Source organism: Zalophus californianus, chromosome 11 (assembly GCF_009762305.2).
Source record: "Zalophus californianus isolate mZalCal1 chromosome 11, mZalCal1.pri.v2, whole genome shotgun sequence".
NCBI classification, from domain to species: domain Eukaryota; kingdom Metazoa; phylum Chordata; class Mammalia; order Carnivora; family Otariidae; genus Zalophus; species Zalophus californianus.
Window position 1 is genome coordinate 11,424,259 of NC_045605.1, and position 22,237 is coordinate 11,446,495.

The following is a 22,237-nucleotide window of genomic DNA, read 5'->3' on the forward strand; positions in this document are numbered from 1 at the left end:
ACTGGGGTATGTCTTTGTTTTAAAAGAAATGGGCAGTTGGGAGGAGTTCAATACTGCCAGGAATATTTCTGTTTGTCCCAGTTGAATCTTAATAAGATATTTGAAAATATTTTTTTTAAGGAGCTCTGTAGTCAGAAATTGTCCAAATTAGAGACTAATATTCAGAGCCTGATAGGAACAGTTTTTAAAGGCCTTCTCTCCTAAACCAAAATGAAATATATACTCTGAGGAGAAAAAAAATCCTGAAAATTTTATAGAAGGATTTATCAAAACATTCCAGAGATACATAGCTCTAAATCTAGAACATAGGAATCTTTTAAAATTTCTTAGTTGGAAATCTCCCTGATATAAAGAAGCAAAGAGAAAAAAGTGTATTTGAAGGGGTGGGTCAGCCCTCTGGTATCTTTCAAGCTGTAATCCAGTTCTTTGAGGATTAAAAACAACTGTCCTTACCTTACAATTGAGTCTTTAAATAACCAGAAATGTGGCTCTAGAGGCAATTTCAAGTCCTCCTAGGCTTACCAACGCCAAACCTCCCCTGTTAATCTCAAAATGTTATAAATATTTTAAAAGATCAGGACAGTGGAAATGGAACTTTCTTACACTTAAGGAAAAGAAAGAAAACTTTAAATAGTAACTGCCATGGATTTCTGATAGTAGACAAATATACCCCAAAGACCCTAGGAGAAAATATATTCTTTCTCTGTCCCTTGAAGATTTAAGTTTTACCATGTCTTTGAAATGTAAACATTCCAAGAGATAACTAAACACTGCCTGCAATTGCCTGAGACTGAAGGAAAAAATAGAGGCTTTTAAAAATATAAACTCCTGGGGCACCTGGGTGCTCAGGCATTAAGCGTCTGCCTTCGGCTCAGGTCATGATCCTGGGGTCCTAGGATCGAGACTGCATCAGGCTCCCTGCTCAGCGGGAAGCCTGCTTCTCCCTCTCCCACTCCCCCTGCTTGTGTTCCCTCTCTCACTGTGTCTCTCTCTATCAAATAAATAAATAAAATCTTTAAAAAAAATAAAAATAAAAATAAACATATAAACTCCTATGAAAGTTCCTTTGCCCCAAATCTAATTCACAGCCTCCATAAGATTACTTGTCAAGGGTGAAAATAAATTTTAAAAGTCTTCTCCATAAACGTAAATAAAAAAGCTTTAACCATCTCAGCAAGTAAACTTAACTTGTTCTACCTGTTAGAAACATAATTTGGCGGGGGCGGAGCAAGATGGTGGAGGAGTAGACCTGGATTTCATCTGGTCTCGGGAATTCAGGTGAATAGGGATCAAACTATTCTGAACACCTATGAACTCAACAGGAGATCGAAGAAAAGAATAGCAACAAACCTCTGAACAGAAAAGTGACCACTTTCTGGAAGGTAGGACGTGCGGAGAAGTGAATCCGAGGCGATATTCGGGAGGATAGATGGCGGGGGAGGGGGCCTCCGCCGGCCGCTTCTGGCAAGTGCTAGAGCCGCGGAGCACAAAATCAGACGTTTTAGAAGTCGGCTCCGCGGAGGGACGTCGCTCCAGTGGCTAAGCAGGGGTGGAACCCTCGTGGGACAGTGTGGTCTCAGGACCCTCGGGGTCACAGAAAGACTGGGGGTGCCTGAGTGCGGCAGAGCTCCCAGGTATCCGAGCGGGGAAGCCGGCTGCAGAGACGGAGCCGAGGCGCGGGCTCTCAGCTCGGGGTGGCCATAAACTGTGATCGGTGACACAGTCGGGCCACTGCTCCTCCAGCAGGGACCCAACAAGCAGCAGAGCCGGGGAGACTCCCCTTCCTCCCCCGAGAGGAGCGGCGCGGGAGCGCACCGCAGGGATCTGCTGGGTTTGGAGTCTCCACACGGGGTCGGGGGCCAGAGACAGAAACGCTCAGTCACAGGCCGGGTGAGCACGGAGTGCGGCCGGAGACCGGGGACACGGGAGTGACTGATTGCTTTTCTCCGGGGGCGCACTGAGGAGCGGGGCCCCGAGTTCTCAGCTCCTCCGGGTGAAGATTGGGAGGCCGCCATTTTCACCCTGGTCCTCCAAAGCTGTACCGAGAGCTTGCAGGGAACAAAAGCTCCTGAGAGCAAACCCGAGCAGCTTGCTTAGCCCGGACCGACAAGGGCGGGGCAATTCCGCCTCCGGCAAAGACATTTGGGAACCACGGCCACAGGCCCCTCCCCCAGAAGATCGGCAGGAACAGCCAGCAAGCCAAGACCAAGTTTACCGATCAAGGAGAACGGGAGAACTCCAGCACTAGGGGAATACGGCACATAGAATTCATGGCTTTTTTACCATAATTCATTAGTTTTTCAAAGGTAATTTTTTTAACTGGTTTTTTTTGAATTTTTCTTTTTCCCTTTTTCAACCAACATCTTATCAATCCCTTTTTTAAAAAAACATTTTTTATTTTTCATTTTTAGAGTCATATTTTTATCCCTTCATAGTAGTTACCCTTATTTTTGGCATATATATAAGTTGTTCTCTGTTTAAAATTTTGAGATACAGTTTCTTCTAACAAATCAAAATATACCCTAAATTACTAGTGTATGGCTTTGTTCTAGTCTCCTGCCTGATCACATTCTCTCCCTTTTTTTTCCTTTTTTTTTCTTTTTTTAAAAATCTTTCTTTTTAAAAAGAATTTATCTTATCAATTCCTTTTATAAAATCTTTTATAATTTTCATCTTTACAGTCATCTTCCATCCCTTCATTGTATCAACCCTTATTTTGTACATATATATGTTTTTCTTCCCTTAAAATTTTAGCAGGCACTTTCTTCTAACAGACCAAAATACTCCCAAATCTAGTGTGTGGCACCTGATCTATGCACTAGCCTGATCATATTTGATCATGTTCTGTTTTTTTTTTTTGTTTTATTTTGTTCTGTTTTAGTTTACCTTTTTCTTTTTCCTTTTTTTTTTTCTCTTTCTTCTTTCTTTCCCTTTCTTGTCCCCTAGTTTCAGGTCTTTTCTGATTTGTATAGAGTATATTTGCTGGGGACGTTGTTAACCTGTGAGCATTCTGTTCTCTCATTCATCTGTTCTCCTCTGGACAAAATGACAAGACGAAAAAAATCACCTCAGCCCAAAGAAAAAGAGGTAGTACCCTCTGCCAGGGACCTACTCAATACTGACATTAGTACGATGTCGGACCTAGAGTTCAGAATCATGACTCTAAAGATACTAGCTGGGCTTGAAAAAAGTATGGAAATTATTAGAGAAACCCTTTCTGGAGAAATAAAAGAACTACAATCTAACCAAGTCGAAATCAAAAAGGCTATTAATGAGGTGCAATCAAGAATGGGGGCACTCACTGCTAGGATAAATGAGGCAGAAGAGAGAATCAGCAATAAACAAGACCAAATGATGGAAAATAAAGAGGCCAAGAAAAAGAGAGAGAAACAACTACAGGATTACGAGGGCAGAATTCGAGAGATAAGCGATACGATAAGACGAATCAACATTAGAATAATTGGGATCCCAGAAGCAGAAGAAGAAAGAGAGAGAGGGGCAGAAGGCATATTGGAGCAAATAATAGCAGAGAACTTCCCTAATGTGAGGAAGGAAACAGGCATCAAAATCCAGGAGGCACAGAGAACCCCTCTCAAAATCAATAAAAATAGGTCAACACCCCGACATCTAATAGTAAAACTTACGAGTCTCAGAGACAAAGAGAAAATCCTGAAAGCAGCTCGGGAGAAGAGATATGTAACCTACAATGGTAGAAACATTAGATTGGCAACAGACCTATCCACAGAGACTTGGCAGGCCAGAAAGGACTGGCATGATATCTTCAGAGCACTAAACGAGAAAAATATGCAGCCAAAAATACTATATCTAGCTAGGCTGTCATGGAAAATAGAAGGAGAGATAAAAAGCTTCCAGGACAAACAAAAACTAAAGGAATTTGCAAACACGAAACCAGCCCTCCAAGAAATATTGAAAAGGGGCCTCTAAGCAAAAAGAGAGCCTAAAAGCAGCATAGATCAGAAAGGAACACAGACAATATACAGTAACAGTCACCTTACAGGCAATACAATGGCACTAAATTCATATCTTTCAATAGTTACCCTGAATGTAAATGGGCTCAATGCCCCAATCAAAAGACACAGGCTATCAGATTGGATTCAGAAACAAGACCCATCGATATGCTGTCTGCAAGAGACTCATTTTAGACCCAAAGACACCCCCAGATTGAAAGTGAGAGGGTTGAAATCCATTTACCATGCTAATGGACACCAAAAGAAAGCTGGGGTGGCAATCCTTATATCAGACAAATTAGATTTTAAAGCAAAGACTGTAATAAGAGATGAAGAAGGACACTATATCCTACTTAAAGGGTCTATCCAACAAGAAGATCTAACAACTGTAAATATCTATGCCCCTAACAAGGGAGCAGCCAATTATATAAGGCAATTAATAACAAAAGCAAAGAAACACATTGACAACAATACAATAATAGTGGGGGACTTTAACACCCCCCTGACTGAAATGGACAGATCATCTAAGCAAAAGATCAACAAGGAAATAAAGAATTTAAATGACACACTGGACCAAATGGACTTTACAGACATATTCAGGACATTCCATCCCAAAGAAACAGAATACACATTCTTCTCTAGTGCCCATGGAACATTCTCCAGAATTGATCCCATCCTAGGTCTCAAATCAGGTCTCAACTGGTACCAAAAGACTGGGATCATTCCGTGCATATTTTCAGACCACAATGCTTTGAAACTAGAACTCAATCACAAGAGGAAAGTCAGAAATAACTCAAAGACATGGAGGCAAAAGAGCATCCTACTAAAGAATGAATGGGTCAACCAGGAAATTAAAGAAGAATTTAAAAAATTCATGGAAACCAATGAAAATGAAAACACAACTGTCAAAATCTTTGGGATGCAGCAAAGGCAGTCCTAAGAGGAAAGTATATAGCAATACAAGCCTTTCTCAAGAAACAAGAAAGGTCTCAAATACACAACCTAACCCTACACCTACAGGAGCTGGAGAAAGAACAGCAAATAAAGCCTAAACCCAGCAGGAGAAGAGAAATCATAAAGATCAGAGCAGAAATCAATGAACTAGAAACCAAAAGAACAGTAGAACTGATCAACGAAACTAGGAGCTGGTTCTTTGAAAGAATTAACAAGATTGATAAACCCCTGGCCAGACTGATCAAAAAGACAAGAGAAAGGACCCAAATCAACAAAATTATGAATGAAAGAGGAGAGATCACAACCAACACCAAAGAAATACAAACAATTATAAGAACATATTATGAGCAACTCTATGCCAGCAAATTAGATAACCTGGAAGAAATGGGTGCATTCCTAGAGATGTATCAACTACCAAAATGGAACCAGGAAGAAATAGAAAACCTGAACAGACCTATAACCACTAAGGAAATTGAAGCAGTCATCAAAAATCTCCCAAGAAACAAAAGCCCAGGGCCAGATGGCTTCCCAGGGGAATTCTATCAGACATTTAAAGAAGAATTAATACGTATTCTCCTGAAACTGTTCCAAAAAATAGAAATGGAAGGAAAACTCCCAAACTCATTTTATGAGGCCACCATTACCCTGATCCGAAAACCAGACAAGAACCCCATCAAAAAGGAGAATTACAGACCAATATCCTTGATGAACATGGATGCAAAAATTCTCACCAAAATACTAGCCAATAGGATCCAACAGTACATTAAAGGGATTATTCACCACGACCAAGTGGGATTTATCCCTGGGCTGCAAGGTTGGTTCAACATCCGCAAATCAATCAACATGATACAATACATCAACAAAAGAAAGAACAGGAGTCATATGATCCTCTCAATAGATGCAGAAAAAGCATTTGACAAAGTACAGCATCCTTTCTTGATCAAAACTCTTCACAGTATAGGGATAGAGGGTACCTACCTTAATATCATAAAAACCATCTATGAAAAACCTTCAGTGAATATCATTCTCAATGGGGAAAGGCTGAGAGCTTTCCCCCTAAGGTCAGGAACGCGGCAGGGATGTCCACTATCACCACTGCTATTCAACATAGTATTAGAAGTCCTAGCCTCAGCAATCAGACAACAAAAAGAAATCAAAGGCATCCAAATCGGCAAAGAGGAAGTCAAACTCTCACTCTTTGGGGATGATATGATACTGTATGTGGAAAACCCAAAAGACTCCACCCCAAAACTGCTAGAACTCATACAGGAATTCAGTAAAGTAGCAGGAGATAAAATCAATGCACAGAAATCAGTGGCATTCCTATACACCAACAAGACAGAAGAGAGACAAATCAAGGAGTTGATCCCATTTACAACTGCACCCAAAACCAGAAGATACCTAGGAATAAATTTAACCAAGGGGCAAAGGATCTGTACTCAGAAAACTACAAAATACTCATGAAAGAAATTGAAGAAGACACAAAGAAATGGAAAAACGTTCCATGCTCATGGATTGGAAGAACATTGTGAAGTTGTCAATCCTACCTAGAGCAATCTACACATTCAATGCAATCCCCATCAAAATACCAACCACTTTTTTCAAGGAAATGGAGCAAATAATCCTAAAATTTGTATGGAACCAGAAAAAACCCCGAATAGCCAGAGGAATATTGAAAAAGAAAAGCAAAGCTGGCGGCATCACAATTCCGGACTTCCAGCTCTATTACAAAGCTGTCATCATCAAGGCAGTATGGTACTGGCACAAAAACAGACACATAGATCAATGGAACAGAGTCGAGAGCCCAGAAATGGACCCTCACCTCTATGGTCAACTCATCTTTGACAAAGCAGGGAAGAATGTCCAATGGAAGAAAGACAGTCTCTTCAACAAATGGTGTTGGGAAAATTGGACAGCCACATGCAGAAGAATGAAACTGGACCATTTCCTTACACCACACACACAAATAGACTCCAAATGGTTGAAAGACCTAAACGTGAGACAGGAGTCCATCAAAATCCTAAAGGAGTACACAGGCAGCAACCTCTTCGACCTCAGCCGCAGCAACTTCTTCCTAGAAAGATCGCCAAAGGCAAGGGAAGCAAGGGCAAAAATGAACTATTGGGACTTCATCAAGATAAAAATCTTTTGCACAGCAAAAGAAACAGTCCCAAAACCAAAAGACAACTGACAGAATGGGAGAAAATATTTGCAAATTGCATATCAGATAAAGGGCTAGTATCCAAAATCTATAAAGAACTTATCAAACTCAACACCCAAAGAAGAAATGATCCAATCAAGAAATGGGCAGAAGACATGAACAGACATTTTTCCAAATGGCTAACAGACATATGAAAAAGTGTTCAATATCGCTCGGCATCAGGGAAATCCAGATCAAAACCTGAATGAGATACCAGCTCAGACCAGTCAGAACGGCTAAAATTAACAAGTCAGGAAACAACAGATGTTGGCGGGGATGCGGAGAAAGGGGAACCCTCCTACACTCTTGGTGGGAATGCAAGCTGGTGCAGCCACTCTGGAAAACAGTATGGAGGTTCTTCAAACAGTTGAAAATAGAGCTACCATATGATCTAGCAATTGCACTACTGGGTATTTACCCCAAAGATACAAATGTAGGGATCCGAAGGGGTACGTGCACCCCAATGTTTATAGCAGCACTGTCCACAATAGCCAAACTGAGTGAGCCAAGATGTCCATTGACAGATGAATGGATAAAGAAGTGGTATATATACACAATGGAATATTATGCAGCCATCAAAAGGAATGAGCTCTTGCCATTTGTAATGACGTGGATGGAACTGAAGGGTGTTATGCTGAGTGAAATAAGTCAATCAGAGAAAGACATGTATCCTATGACCTCACTGATATGAAGAATTCTTAATCTCAGGAAACAAACTGAGGGTTGCTGGAGTTTTGGGGGGTGGGAGGGATTGGGTGGCTGGGTGATAGACATTGGGGAGGGTATGTGCTATGGTGAGCGCTGTGAATTGTACAAGACTGTTGAATCACAGATCTGTACTTCTGAAACAAATAATGCAATATATTTTAAGAAAAAAATAGAAGAAGATAGCATGAGCGGAAGAATGAACGGGAGTAAGTTGGAAGGGGAGAGGAACCATGAGAGACGATGGACTCTGAAAAACAAACTGAAGGTTCTCAAGGGTAGGGCGGTGGGGCTTGGGTTAGCCTGGTGACGGGTATTAAAGAGGGCACATTCTGCGTGGAGCACTGGGTGTCATGCACAAACAATGAATCATGGAACACTACATCAATCCTAATGATGTAATGTATGGTGATTAACATAACAATAAAAAATTATTAAAAAAAGAAACATAATTTGGATTCAACTGTTGTTTATAAAGTAGTGAGTTTTGTATTATTTTACTTGACTCATGGCTAAAATTTTTGAATGTAAAGCTATAAGGTCTCTGTATCTGTCTATACGTTTATGTACATCTATGGATGTGTGTTATGTATACATGATATTTTTCTGACTCTGGATGGTAGTGCCAAAATTAATTTGTAAAAAAGCTCTATTTAACTGGCATAAAGAAATGTAAGCACTTATGTAAATTAAATATTCCTAAAACTCTCAGAAATATAGAAGCTAACCCAAATGCTTTTCAAGTTCACATGATTTGGGATAGTGTTCAGTAAAAAAGCTAGTTTAAATTAGTTGGTTTAATTAAAATAGGCATGTCTTCAGAGTTATCAGCATTAAATATAATTCAGATATCCAACTTTTATTCTAACTGGGTTTACTAATCAAATAAAGTCATGTTATCTCTGTTACAAAATTTGTCAACTTTCAAAGTTTATTGTTTATGGCTAACTGTGTAATGTCTCATAAAATTTTCACATGTAATCTAAACATAATTGTTAAGAGCAAGTGAATTAAACAAAAGTAAAATAAAAGTTTATAAATAAACTTTTCAACAATAAGGTATGTCTACTTAACTATTTCCCCTTTGGCAATTACACCCTTAGAATTTTGCTAAGTTAAATGATAAAAATTCACTGAATATCTAGATCATTTCTAAATAACAGAAAATACAAATACATTATTAATTGAACATAAGTGTACCACTTTGGCCTTCCAACTACAGAGGCACTAAAGATATTTGGATCCGTTAATAAACATGTCATGTACCACACTAAAAAATTATACTATGAGGATGCATATGGTTCTAGAAATTGTGAAATATATTCCTAAATTTGCCAATCTAAAGAATGCTGATATAACAGACAGTTCATAATTGCTTAGTTTTCATTAGAAATTAAGGTTTTTGAAAGTGAAGCATTCTAATTAATATATGTAATTAAAACTAAAATTAACAAGAGGAACAACTTTGTATGCGAGGAATGGATGTGTTTTTAGCTGAGAAAAGGTATGAAATATGGAGATGTGTTTAGTTGTATAAAAGAAAAAATATTCTAAAGTTGAATAACTGGTTATTTCAGAATGAGAAAGAGGAGAATAAAGGCTAATAAATGGATATAGTAATTTGGGAAGAGAGGCAATCTTGTATAGTCACACTGGGTATAAGTGAATAATTTTATTATAAGGTTTTGAATACTAAGATTTAATATCAATAGTGTACTTCTGTAAAACTAAAAATTATCTTCTGCTAAGAGGACAAAGCTTTCTTGAACCATTGGTCTGGTTTTGCTGAGATTGTGGAAGTTTTTCTGTACATCTGAAGTAACAAATCCATAACACAAAAATGTGTGTCTAACCAAAATAACTTCCTATGTTTCATGTTGTCTTTATCAGATCTTTGTTTACTTAAAAAATAAAACAAACCAACAAAAAGAAACTAAAAAAACCAAAAACTAAACCAAGTCCTCTCAAAATGAAAAGAGCTAAGTTTTGCACACAACTATGTAAACTTCAATATCTGCCTTTAAATCGTATGTCGCTTTGGTTAAATACATAATTAAGTATTGTTTCATAGTGATCTGTGTCTTATTTAGTCAAGTGTACAAAACCTTTTGATATTTTAACAAACTTCTCAAACTTCTCATTTTGTCCTTTTGGCTTCTGAACTAATTTTGTGATTTTCTACAGGATCCCTGAAACATCTCAAAGTATTTGTTATTTCTCTTTATAAAAAGTGAAAAGAAAGTTGTTACACTAGGCTTATTTGATATTTAAATTGCTTGGGAGGCATCATCAAACAAGTGATGCTAAACAATTTTTAGGTTATATTTGTATGGATTAATATTAGTATTCCAGAAATTATATAAAATTCCTAGAAATCTGATTGTTCTTGCTATAATGTTACCAGTTGCAATTCTAGTTCTTATCTTAAAATCTATGTCACAAAAACAACCAAATTCCCTCATCAATTGCATTAATCTAAACTCTCATCAGATCTTTAGCCATGGCTGTTTCTTAAAATTGAAGTATAGCTGAAATATATTAGTTTCAGGTATACAACATGGTGATTTGACAATTATTTACATATTTACATATTCACCTCAATAAGTGTATTTACCATCTGTCACCATACAATGTTACTACAATATCTTTGGCCTACTCCCTATACTATACTTTTTATCTGTATGACCTATAACTTGAAATTTGTACCTCTTATCTCTTAATCTCCTTTACCTATTGTGTGCATCCCCCAAGCCCTTTCCTACTGGTAACTGCTAGTTTTTTTCTGAACTTATAATTCTGTTTCTGGTTTGCTCATTTATTGTGTTTTTTGGATTCCACATTTAAGTGTTAACATATGGTATGTTTTTCTCTTTGACTTATTTCACTTAACATAGAACTCTATAGGTTCATCCATGTATTTGGAAATGGCAAGATCTCTTTTTTTCTAATATTCCTGTGTGTGTGTGTGTGTGTGTGTGTGTGTGTTAGAATCCACATATACCTGGAAACATGTGGTATTAGTCTTTCTCTGACTGACTTATTTTGCTTGGTGTAGTCCCAATATTTTTGTTTTTGTTTCCTTTGCCTGAGGAGATATACCTAGAAAAAGTTTCTAATGCTGATGTCCAAGAGATTACGGTCCACTGCCTATATTACCATTAAGGACTTTTATGATTTCAGGTCACACACATAGGTCTTTAATCCAGTTTCTGTTGTGTGTCTGTGTGTGTGTGTGTGTGTGTGTGTGTGTGTGTGTGTGTGTGTGTGTGGTGTAATGAAGTGGTGTAGTTGCAGTTTTTTTTGCATGTAGGTATTCAGCTTTCCCAACATCAGTATTTGAAAAGATTGTCATTTCTCTATTTTATATTTTTGCCACCTTTATTATAAATTGACAATATAAACACCAGTTTATTTCTGGGCTATCCTGTTTCATTGATCTATGTATCCATGTCAGTACCATACTATTTTTGATTACTGTAGCTTTGTATCTTGAAATCTGGGATTTTGATACCTTTAGCTTTTTCTTTCTTATGATTGCTTTAGCAATTCAGGTGTTTTTGTGATTCCAACCAAATTTTAGGGTTATATGTGCCAGTCTGTATTTTATTCTTTTTGATGCAATTGTAAATGCGATTATTTTACTTTCTCTTCCTGCTACTTATTACTGTTTAGAAATGCAACAGATTTCTATATATTTTATATCCTTCAAATTTACTGAATTCATTTATTAGTTCCAATAGTTTATTGGTGGAATCTTAAGGGTTTTCTCTATGTAATATGTTATCTGCAAACAGTGAAAGTTTAATTTGTTTCTTATCAATTTGGATGCTTTTTTTTTCTTGTCCGATTGCTGTAGGTAGGGCTTCCAGTACTATGTTGAACAGAAGTGGCAACTGTGGAATCCTTGTCTTGTTTCTGATCTTAGAGGAAAAGCTTCAGTTCATCACCATGGAGTATGAGGTTAGTGGTGGGTGTGTCATATATGGCTTTTATTACGTTAAGGTATGTTCTAAAACTACTTTGAGAATTTTTAATCATAACTGAATGTTGTATTTTTGTGAAATGCTTTTCTGCATCTATTGTATAGTTTTTATCCTTTATTTCATTGATGTGATATATCACATTGATTTGTGGATGTTGAACCATCCTTGCATCCCTGGAATAAATCCCACTTGATTGTGGTAAATGGTCCTTTTAATGTATTGTTGAACTCAGTTTGCTAATATTTTGAGGATTTTTGCATCCATGTTCACTAGGGAGATTGGTCGATAGTTCTATTTTTTTGTAGCATCTTTGGAATGCTGGCCTCATAGAATGAATTTGGAACAATTCCTTTCTCTTCTATTTTTTTGGAAATGTGAGAAAAATAGGAATTAACTTTTTTGTTTGGTAGAATTCATCTGTGAATCCATTTGATCCTGCTTTTTTTGTAATTTAGGAGTTTTTTGATTACTAATTCAATTTTGTTAATAGTTGGTTGGTTCAGATTTCTATTTCTTCCTTATTCAGTTTTAGAAGATTGTATATTTCTAGAAATTTATCCAGTTCTTCCAGGTTGTCCAATATGTTGACATATAATATTTCACTGTAATCTCTTGTAATCCTTTGTATTTTTGTGATGTCAGTTGTTACTTTCCCTTTTTCATTTCTCATTTGAGTCCTCTTTTGTTGATGAGTGTGGTTAAATGTTTATCAATTTTTTCTCTTTTCAGAGAAGCAGTTCTTGGTTTCATATTTTCTATTGTGGTTTTTTTTGGTCTCTATTTCATTCATTTCTGCTTTGATCTTTACTATTTCCTTCCATTTTATGTTGGGTTTTGTTTGTTCTTTTTCTAGTTCTCTTGGGTTTAAAGTTAGATTGTTTGAGGTTTCTTTTTTGTTTCTTGAGGTAAGCCTGTATCACTATAAACTTCCCCCTTAGAAAGGCTTTTGATGTATTTCAAAGGTTTTGGATTGTGTGTTCATTTTCATTCGTCTCCATGTGTTTTTCCTCTTTGATTTCTTTATTGACATTGTGCTCAGAAAAGATATTTGACATTGTTTCAATGTTTTTAAATTTATTGAGACTTGTTTTGTGGCCCAACATATGATCTATCCTGGAGAATGTTTCATGTACTTGAAAAGAATATGTATTCTGTTTTTGGATGGAACATTTTGTGTGTGTACCTGTTAAGTTCATCTGGTCTAACGTTTTGTTCAAAGCCACTGTTTCCTTATTAGTTTTCTATGTGGATAATCTATTCATTGATATAAGTTGGGTGTTAAAGTTTCCTACTGTTGTTGTATTAATATCAACTTCTCTCTCTATGTTTATTAATATTTGCTTTATGTATTTAGGTGCTCCTGTGTTGAGTGTATAGATATTTATAATTGTTAAATTCCCTTGTTGGATTGATCCTTTTTTATCATTATGTAATGCCCTGTTTCTTGCTACAGTCTTTCTTTTAAAGTCTATATTGTCTGTTATAAATAAGTATTGCTACCCTGGACTTTTTAAAATTTTGCTTCCATTTGCATGAAATATCTTTTTCCATGCCTTCATTTTTGGTCTGTATATATATCTTTAAGTCTTAAGTGAGTCTCTTGTAAACAGTATATAGGTGGATCTTTTTTTTTTTCTTTTATCCATATGGCCACCCTATCAGTTTTGACTTCATTGGAGCATTCAGACCATTTAAAGTAATTATTCATAGGTATGTACTTACTGCCATTTTGTTGTTTTCTGGTTGCTTTTGCAGGTTTTTCTCTGTTTTTCTTTTGCTCTGTTTCTTTGTGATAGATGACTTTATTTAGTGTCATGCTTGGATTCCTATTAATTTTTTTGTCTGTTACAGGATTTGGTTTGTGATTACCATGAGGTTATATATAATATCTTCCGTATATACCAGTCTATATTAAGTTTATGGTCACTTAAATTAGAACACATTCTAAAAGAACTACATTTTAACTTCCCTTCCATGTTTTATATATGTTGTCATATTTTATATCTTTTTATTTTGAGTACCCTTATCTAAGTGTTAGATATAATTCATTTTACTTTTGTCTCTTAACCTTCATACTAACTTTACAAGTGATTGATCTACTACCTTTATTGTATGTTTGCTTTTACTCATGAAATTTTTAAAAATGTTTTTCTCACTTCTAATTATGGCCTTTTGTCCCCTTAAAAAGCCCCTTAACATTTCTTTTAAATCTGGTTTAGTGGTGATGAACTTCTCTAACTTTTATTTGTCTGGGAAACTCCCTCTTTCCTTCAATTCTATATGATAATCTTGCTGATCAGAGTATTCTTCATTATAGGTTTTTACCTTCAGCACTTTGATATATCAGCCATTGTCTTCTGACTTGCACAGTTTCTTCTGAAAAATCACCTGACAGTCTTATGGCATTTTTTTTTTTAACCATGTCCATTTTTTCTTTTGTCATTCAACACAATTATTGTTTGATACTTTTCAAGGAGATTCATGGAAAGGACTGTGACAAGTACAGAGTTTGGGTAACTTTCCATTCATACCACTAAACTGAGTAAGAATTTATAGAACTTTAATAGTGAAACCGATGGCTTTACACAACTGCTAACAAAAGATCAAGATTGGCATGAATTAATTGCATGGAACTGAATATATTCATGAGGTTAATTGTAATTTTTATGACTTTTTCTTTGAAACATTTACTGGTTTGTAATGTTTTGTTTTTCCAGACTTAAGGAAATCTTTTCCTCTTTTCTCTTAAGCTCTCTATGACTTAACAGTAATTTGGAAAATTTTACCTTTGTGAACAAAAATGAAACAATTCCTTTCTCTCCCTACCTAGTTCCTCCAGAGTTCAGAAGCTCTTAGAGACTAGTCTTATTTCTACAGCAATACAGTTATTTGTGTAAGTTCAATAAAAATATGTTCTTTCTATAGCAGGACACACTTGGAAACAGTGGTTATATTACCAAGGCTTTGATTGGCATGTTCTCTTTGAGAACAATGGGCATAGAATATTATATAATCAGTTTTAAAGAATTAAGGTAGACTTTATGAAGCCAATAAATCCCCTTTGGAAAATTGCCCTGGCTCCTTACTTACTTGGTTCCTGAAATCCTTACTAGGTGAGTAAGGAAGTTCACTTCCTGGTAACATCAGATACCTCAGGATATTCTGGGGACCTCAGGAAGAGAAGAATCATCCCAAATCTTTAGGTATTTAGCAAAGTCTAATGGCAAGTCCTTAACTTGGATTTCTAGCCTCAAGAGGCTTTTAAAAGTCTAATTTGAGATGCCTTATAAAAGCAAACTTTAAAAGAACCTATATGGTTAATCACTATTCTTGCTGCAGTTACCTAAATAATCAGGCCAAGTATAAGGAGACTAGACTGATTTTGCAAACAAATTAGTCTCATATTATATCTCTGATAGATGTAGGGTTGACTATAGAAAGAAAAAATTGTTTCAATGGGAAACTATAGTGCACCTGTGTGGATATTAGATTCTAGACTTATTCATTGTTTTTAAGATTTTGTTATTTACCTACAAGCACAGAGCCTAAATTCTTCTGGCTTCCTCAAATATCTGGCTACGTGTCTCCAAAGTAACATTTCCAATTTCCCCTCCACCCTTGTGATTTGAAATTACTAGGAACAAAGTTTGCTTTTTTTCCCTGCAAACTAAAGCAGGACAACTTTATATAAACTAAAGAGAAATCACCACAACAGCTCATGTGTGGGCAATTTTTGTGCCTTTTGCTGTGTGAGCCACTCAGAAAGATCACCAGAGACATTCAAACTGCAAACCAGGAGAATCTCTCCAATTGTCACTGGCTGCCCTTACTCCCATTTGAAGAGGCTTCCAGCCCAACATCTAGAAATCTTCCTGATTGACTTCCCTGGATTAGGGAAGATTTATAGTCTGTTCCAACCATTAAGCATTGTTTTTCATTTGTTTTCATGGAATGTCTCTTTTTAAATATTAATTGCTGACACCATATAGGCCTAATTGGGAGTCCACTTGCATCACCACATCCTGATGAGACAAAACCCTTTAACTGAACTGACCTATTCTCAGGACTAAGAGACTGGTTCAGTGAGATATGGAGCATTGTGCCAACTCATCTTTTCAACTGTGAAAATTCTTGAATGTTTCAAAGGTGAGAATAAAGAGTATCAGATTATGCCATTCCAAAATATGTTTTGGCCTAAGTTTCAGACCCCTTATTCCTTTTCTTAGTCTGGGAGTATAAATCCATGTATTGCAAATGATGTTGGCATAGAAAAAAACACCTCCTTGCTCAGCTAAAAGAAAATCAAGTGCGACTTTGGCCAGAGAGTCCAAGGATTTTGTTGGACAGCTATTGATTTAGCATCAGGTTCTGCAGTATCTTTAAGAGTTAAGGAGAAGCTCCTGATCATAGCCTCATTTGCACTTACTCCTAGCCAGGGGCATATGTATCTGCCAAAGGAAGCAGATTTTGAATTTCAAATGCCTCCTGGTAATTCCTATTTGAGTCTGTGGCTTAGGACTAGGAAGGTGATAGCCATCAGAGCCAGTAAAACTTTAGGGTCTGTAGACTACATAGATGGTTTTATTCTAGTCGCCCTTGCCTTATGTCCCTTTGTATAGAGCCTTGGTGCGAGTTTCTCTGGGTTTGGGGTTGTTAACCAGTGACAGAGAGATGGACCTCCAGGGTTAGGGAACCTAACATGGTAGAGAGGGCTGAATTTGTTCCAGAGAAACTCTGGTGTTGGAAATTAGGGAGTTGTTTGTGATAGGTAGAACTATAGGTTCAACTGCATTGTGGCAAATCTAACAGTATTTGGAGATTAAATTACCTCCCTTGCAATGACCTGAGATGTGTTACATGGCATTATCTTTCCAGGCCAGAGCAAGGCCAAAGGTAGACAGAAGAATCATAAAGATCTTCATGGTGTTAGAATTTGGTAAATGGTGGTCAGAGAGTGAAAGAGAAATGGAAGGAAACCTTTTGATCTCATATCATGAAAGGAGGCAGTCAGTCTTCTTCAGTGTCAGTTACTTGTCTCCCTAGTCAATGTGATTTTTGAAGTATCCAGCATTTGCACAGGACCAGGTATCAGGAGGATCCTCCTTCAGCTGTGAAATATGCACCCAAGATTTAACACATTGTGATTTGGCAGCATTGTTAGTGGTCAAGAATACTTGGTAATGTCCTTTCTCTGAACCTCACTTTTGCAAAAGCATTAGAGTAAAGCAATAACTGCCTGTAAATGACTCTGTTGAAAGACCTGTTGAGAGTTCATTATAATGGAATTAACAAGGAAATTTGGTTATTTCTGTGACATAAGCATTTTAAGATAATTGGAATTATGACTGATAACATTATACTAGGACATATCTGATTTTTAGAAATTTTATACAATTTTTATAACTATTATATTAATAACATTAATATGCATCCATACAAATATAACCTAAAGGGTTTATCATCACTTGTTTGGCAATGCTTCCCATGTAAATTCACATACCAAATAAACCTAATGTTTAAATTCCTCTTTTAGAGGGTGAAATACAAATCCTTTGAGATTTTCCAGGGACCTTCTGGGAAATCTCAAGGTTACTGTGAGGTCAAAAGGACTGCATTTAGAATTTAATTTTGGGAAGCTGTCAAAATGTCAAAAGGTTTGAACATTGACTAATAGGATCACAGACCTTTGTAAAATAATATTCAGTTATCTATTTAATTCAAGTGACAATAGAAGATTTTTAAAGGCAGATACAGAAGGTTATATAGTTGTGAACAAAACTTAGCTCTTTTAATATTGTAAGGACTGGGTTTTCTTAAGTAGTAAAAGACCTGATAAAGATAACATGAAGCATAGTAAATCATTTTGATAAGATATAACATCATTGCTTTCCAAGTAGATTATCCAAAATGTTAAAAAGAAAAACTTTTCACAATATGTTATCTACAGTAGACCAACAGTCTAAGAAAACTTTGTGTTATGAACAAGAGAATAAAATAAATTCTATTTTTGCTGTGTAGTTTTGATATTAAAACTCATTAAAGGGGCACCTGGATGGCTCACTCAGTTGGTTAAGCATCTTACTCTTGATTTCAGCTTGGGTCATGATCTCAGGGTCATGGGATTGAGTCCCATGTCAGGCTCTGTGCTCAGCAGGGAGTCTGTTTGGAACTTTCTCCCTTTACCTCTCCCCCCCCCACTGCTCGAGTGCATGCTCTCTCTCTCTCTCTCTCTAAAATAAATAAATAAATATTAAAAAAACTCATTAAAAAAACTTTCAGTCCATTCCAATCTTAGCCAGCTTGACCACACATAACACTCCTTTCCCCAGATTCTTTTTTCACAATACTTACACAATTTTTTTAGATCCATTCTTATTTTGTCTTATGTTTTTTTTTCCTTTTTCTAATTCTGGAACAATCAATAATTTTACTTGCCTTACCTATTTTTCATACACAGCTGTTTCCTTTCACCCTTATTATTTTGAAGTAGTTTTAGTTACATATATTGATTAGCATTCTTAACCCTTAGAACTCTTAAATCCTAGTGAAAACTAAGAAATAAGCAGTTGTAGACTGTTACACTAGCATTCAGTGGACTGGCAAATTTATGCATTTTATAATTTCTAGAAATATATCTGTCCTCAGAGTAAACTTTTTAATGTGGCACAAAACGTGTTTATTAACAGATCCAAATATCTTTAGTTTTTCTGTAAAAGGACGTCAAAGTGGATAAATCTATTAGTTCAGTAATGTTTCAATATTTTATATTCAGAAATAATCTAGATATTTAATGAATACCCATCACTTAAATTATCTCCATATAACTGGAAGATTTCAAGTTACTAGAAAGATTTGGAAACTATTTTTAAGTAGACATACCATAAAACATAATTATTGTTGAAAGTTCATTTATAAACTTTTATCTTACTTACCGATTTACTTATTCTTAGCAATTATGTTTACATTACTGAAAGTTTCATGAGATATTAAACAGCTAAATCATGTTGAGTTATTTTTCTTGCTGATAAATTCTGTAACAGAGATAACATGAGTTAATTTAACTTTTAGTAAACCTAGGTAGAATTAGTATGTTTGCATTGTATTTAATGCTGATAACTGTAAAGATATGACTGTTTTAATTAAACTGACAAACTTAAACTAGTTTGTCAAACTTTATTTATTGAAGATTATTCTAGTTCACATGAACTTGAAAAACATTTGGGTAGTTTCTATGTTCCTGAGAGTATATTTAATTTAAGCCAATCAAATAGAGCTATTCACAAAGTAATTTTGGTAATATCATCCAGAGGTTAAAAAAAGTCACACATCTATATAACATAAATACATTCCTATGTGTATGTAACAGACATACATAAGTGTACAGAAAGATACAAACATAGATCTTATAGCTTTTGTTTTAAAATTTTAACCATAAGACAGGTGTGATAATGTAAAACGCACTAGTTTATTTTTGAAAAGTTGGATCCAAATTATGTTTCTGGCAGATGGAATAAGTTCAGGTTAATTGCCCAGATGGCTTAAACTTTTCACTATTTGTGTTGAAGATTTTTAAGATTTTTTTTATTTGCTTAGGTCCCAAAAGCCTTTCATTTTCTTTTTTTCCTTCTGATAAAAATTACTTCTCTGAAGTCTTCATTTCAAAGAGTTGGCCCTCTCTCTTTCTGAGAGAAAACAGGGTAGAATATTTATATCTCAAAGGCACACACAAAAAAATGAAAGTTCCTCCAAGAAGGACTTTTGTTTCCTAAGACCAGAATTTTTACAATATCTACAAGCCTTTTGAGATAAATAGGGGAGGTTTGCAGACTGGTAAAAAGGATAGGTAGGCTTTTCTGTTCTGTAAAAACTCAACTTGTAAGATGAGTTGTACAAGTTGTCCTCAATTTTTAGGACAGTTATTTTTAATTCCTCAAAGAATTGGGTTGCAACCTGAATGATAAGATGGAAATAAAAAGATTCCTATGTTCTAGATTTAGAGCTGTTTGTCTTGGGAATGGTTTAGTAAGTCTTCCCACAAAAGTTTCAGAATATTTTTCTTTCCCTCTGGGGACATAGTTTCATCTTAGCATAGGGAAGAAGGTCTTTAAAAAAGTTCCTCTCAGGCTCTAGCAGCTGCCAATTTGACAAACTTTTGACCAAAAAGCTACTTAAGAGAAATCCTTGTGAGTATCTTGCCAGGTTTCTTCGAGGACAAACAGTAAATATTCCTGGCAGTATTAAAGAATTTCATAGACACAAGACATGTCCCCAAAGAGGGTACAAAATATACTACTTTCCCAAGACCAAAAGATAACCAAAAGACAGACAGACAGTTCCTCTGAGAGCTGAAATTGTCGGTAGGACCCTAGCAGCAAATGGAATACAACCCACATCTCTATTCAGCCATATCTAGCTGAAAGTGGGGTGTGACTCACATTTCTATCCAGCCATATTTATGGGGCCCTCAACCTCATGGTTGTCAAACCAAGTTCTCAGGACACAAAATGAGATAAACAAGAAGTCAGTAGCTTTCTCTGAAAGAGAAAATATATACAACTAGTGGGTACTGAAAAGCAAATTCGTAAGTCATAACTCAAGATCTAATTCTTATGAATGTTTTTTACCTGTAAATCTGAATCTGAAAAAGAAGAGATAATGTGAAATTTTAGCCTTTACTCTCAATACGGCACCATAGGTAGAGATCTGGGAGAGCTGCCTCTGATAAGAATTACCCTTTGTCAGATTCTGCTAGTTTTCTCAGGATTCCATCTGCAGGATCTGGAGGAAGTAGGATGTCCCAGCAGGTCTCATTCTGGTTACCAGAAACTTAGAAGAAAAATAATTTTCTCTCTACCCTTTATGGTGAGTGCTTCCCTGAGACTCCTTTTTTCCTAGGGTACCTTCTAAATCCAGTTTATATAGGTTAAAAGTTCTCCATTGTGGCCACTGCAATTTCAAATGATTCTGATAAGGTTAACCTGTTTGTTCAGCCTTAAAACAAAATTTTATTCACCTAAGACCTCACACTAGACCCAGTCTAGTTTAAGTTGTATGCTGTCCAGCCCCAGACACAGTTCAGTTCCTAAGTCAGAGCCAGTTCAACTCTGGCCAGTTTCTGAAACCAGTCTGGAGAAAGAAATGCTCAAAGTCTGAAAGCTTAGAACAAAAAACTGCAGAGCTAGGATGAGAAAAGGACTTACCTACAGCCTTCAGAGGCGAGAAAGCAGTAAGTTCAAGGGGTTTGCTTGGTTGCTCATTGCTCCTGAGGGCTGTCAGGGGTCTCATTCAATTCCCTCTTCTGATACTAAAACTGTTAAAGGTAAACTGAGACATATTAAATATTTGAGTTTATTTGAGCAAAAATTAATTTGAATCTTGCAGGAAGAGGTATAGAAAATGAAAAACTTTTATAAACAGAAAGGAGTGGGAACAGGAAGTTACTATACTAGGCAAAAAAGAAGTTTGGTTTTTGCAAGGTTACCTTTCTTTCAGAGATGGCAAGGGTCTTTTAGGCAGATTACCTAAGTGCTGATCAGGTGAGTACTAACTGAATCATTTAAGATTTCATTTCTGGGAGAGCTGAAACTTTAAGTATTGGTTCCCTGACATGGGGATTAGCATAAACGACTCCATTTTGGGCCCTTTGTCTTTTGTTGTTGTTGTTAGGGTTTTTGTTTTTTAGAGAGAGAGAGAGAAAGAGAGGGAGGGAGGGAAGGAGGGAGAGAGAGAAAAGAGTGGAGGAGGGGAGAGGGGAGAGACTCTCAAGCAGGCTCCACACCCAGCCCCGCACAGAGCCCCAGACCGAGTCAGACACTTAACTGACTGAACGACCCAGGCTCTCTTTTTTTGCTGTTATTTAAAAAGAACCTTATTGCTAGATAATTTTATTGATTCCCAAATCAACATTTCACCAATTCTACTCCTAAACCTGAGCTCTGCATATGCAAATTTCTTCAGAATGTCTCCACTTGTAAGTCCTCACCCTCACCAGCAGAGGTACACTCGCTCATACTAGCTTGTGAGAGTTTATTGTGCTCATCTTTTCCAACTCCTTGTGCCATGATATCATCTTGGTAGCTTTAAAGTGGTCATGATGGGTAGATTTATATGATGGGAATCAGCAAATGCTGTGAACAGGTGTTTCTCCTAACCCTTACTCCTCAGAGAGCAGGTTTATCGGTACACTACAGCTCACAGAAATCTCAAAGTCAACTTGTCCAGTGGAATATTTTCTGTTCTTCTGTTTTTTTCCTCTTCCTCTCTTTGTGAATGATCACTAATCAGAAAACTGGTCACTGTCTTTGACTCATTTAATTCCCTTATGTTTATACTAAGTCATCCTCGGACATAACTGAGTCAATGTGCAGGGACCATAGTTGTCCCTTTCATCACTAATAACAGAAAGGTAGCTAAGTAATGGAATGTTT

At 36.4% G+C, this 22,237-nt stretch overlaps 1 protein-coding gene across 1 annotated transcript in view; it reads right to left on the reverse strand.

Annotated features, from left to right (window-relative positions):
* The window catches only part of NXPE1 (neurexophilin and PC-esterase domain family member 1), a 70,576-nt gene extending 49,481 nt beyond the window's left edge, over positions 1 to 21,095 (reverse strand). The window contains 2 exon segments of the mRNA XM_035722839.1: positions 20,435 to 20,448; positions 21,011 to 21,095. Coding sequence (XP_035578732.1) covers positions 20,435 to 20,448; positions 21,011 to 21,095 — 99 coding nt within the window.
* Between the last annotated feature and the right edge of the window lie 1,142 nt (positions 21,096 to 22,237).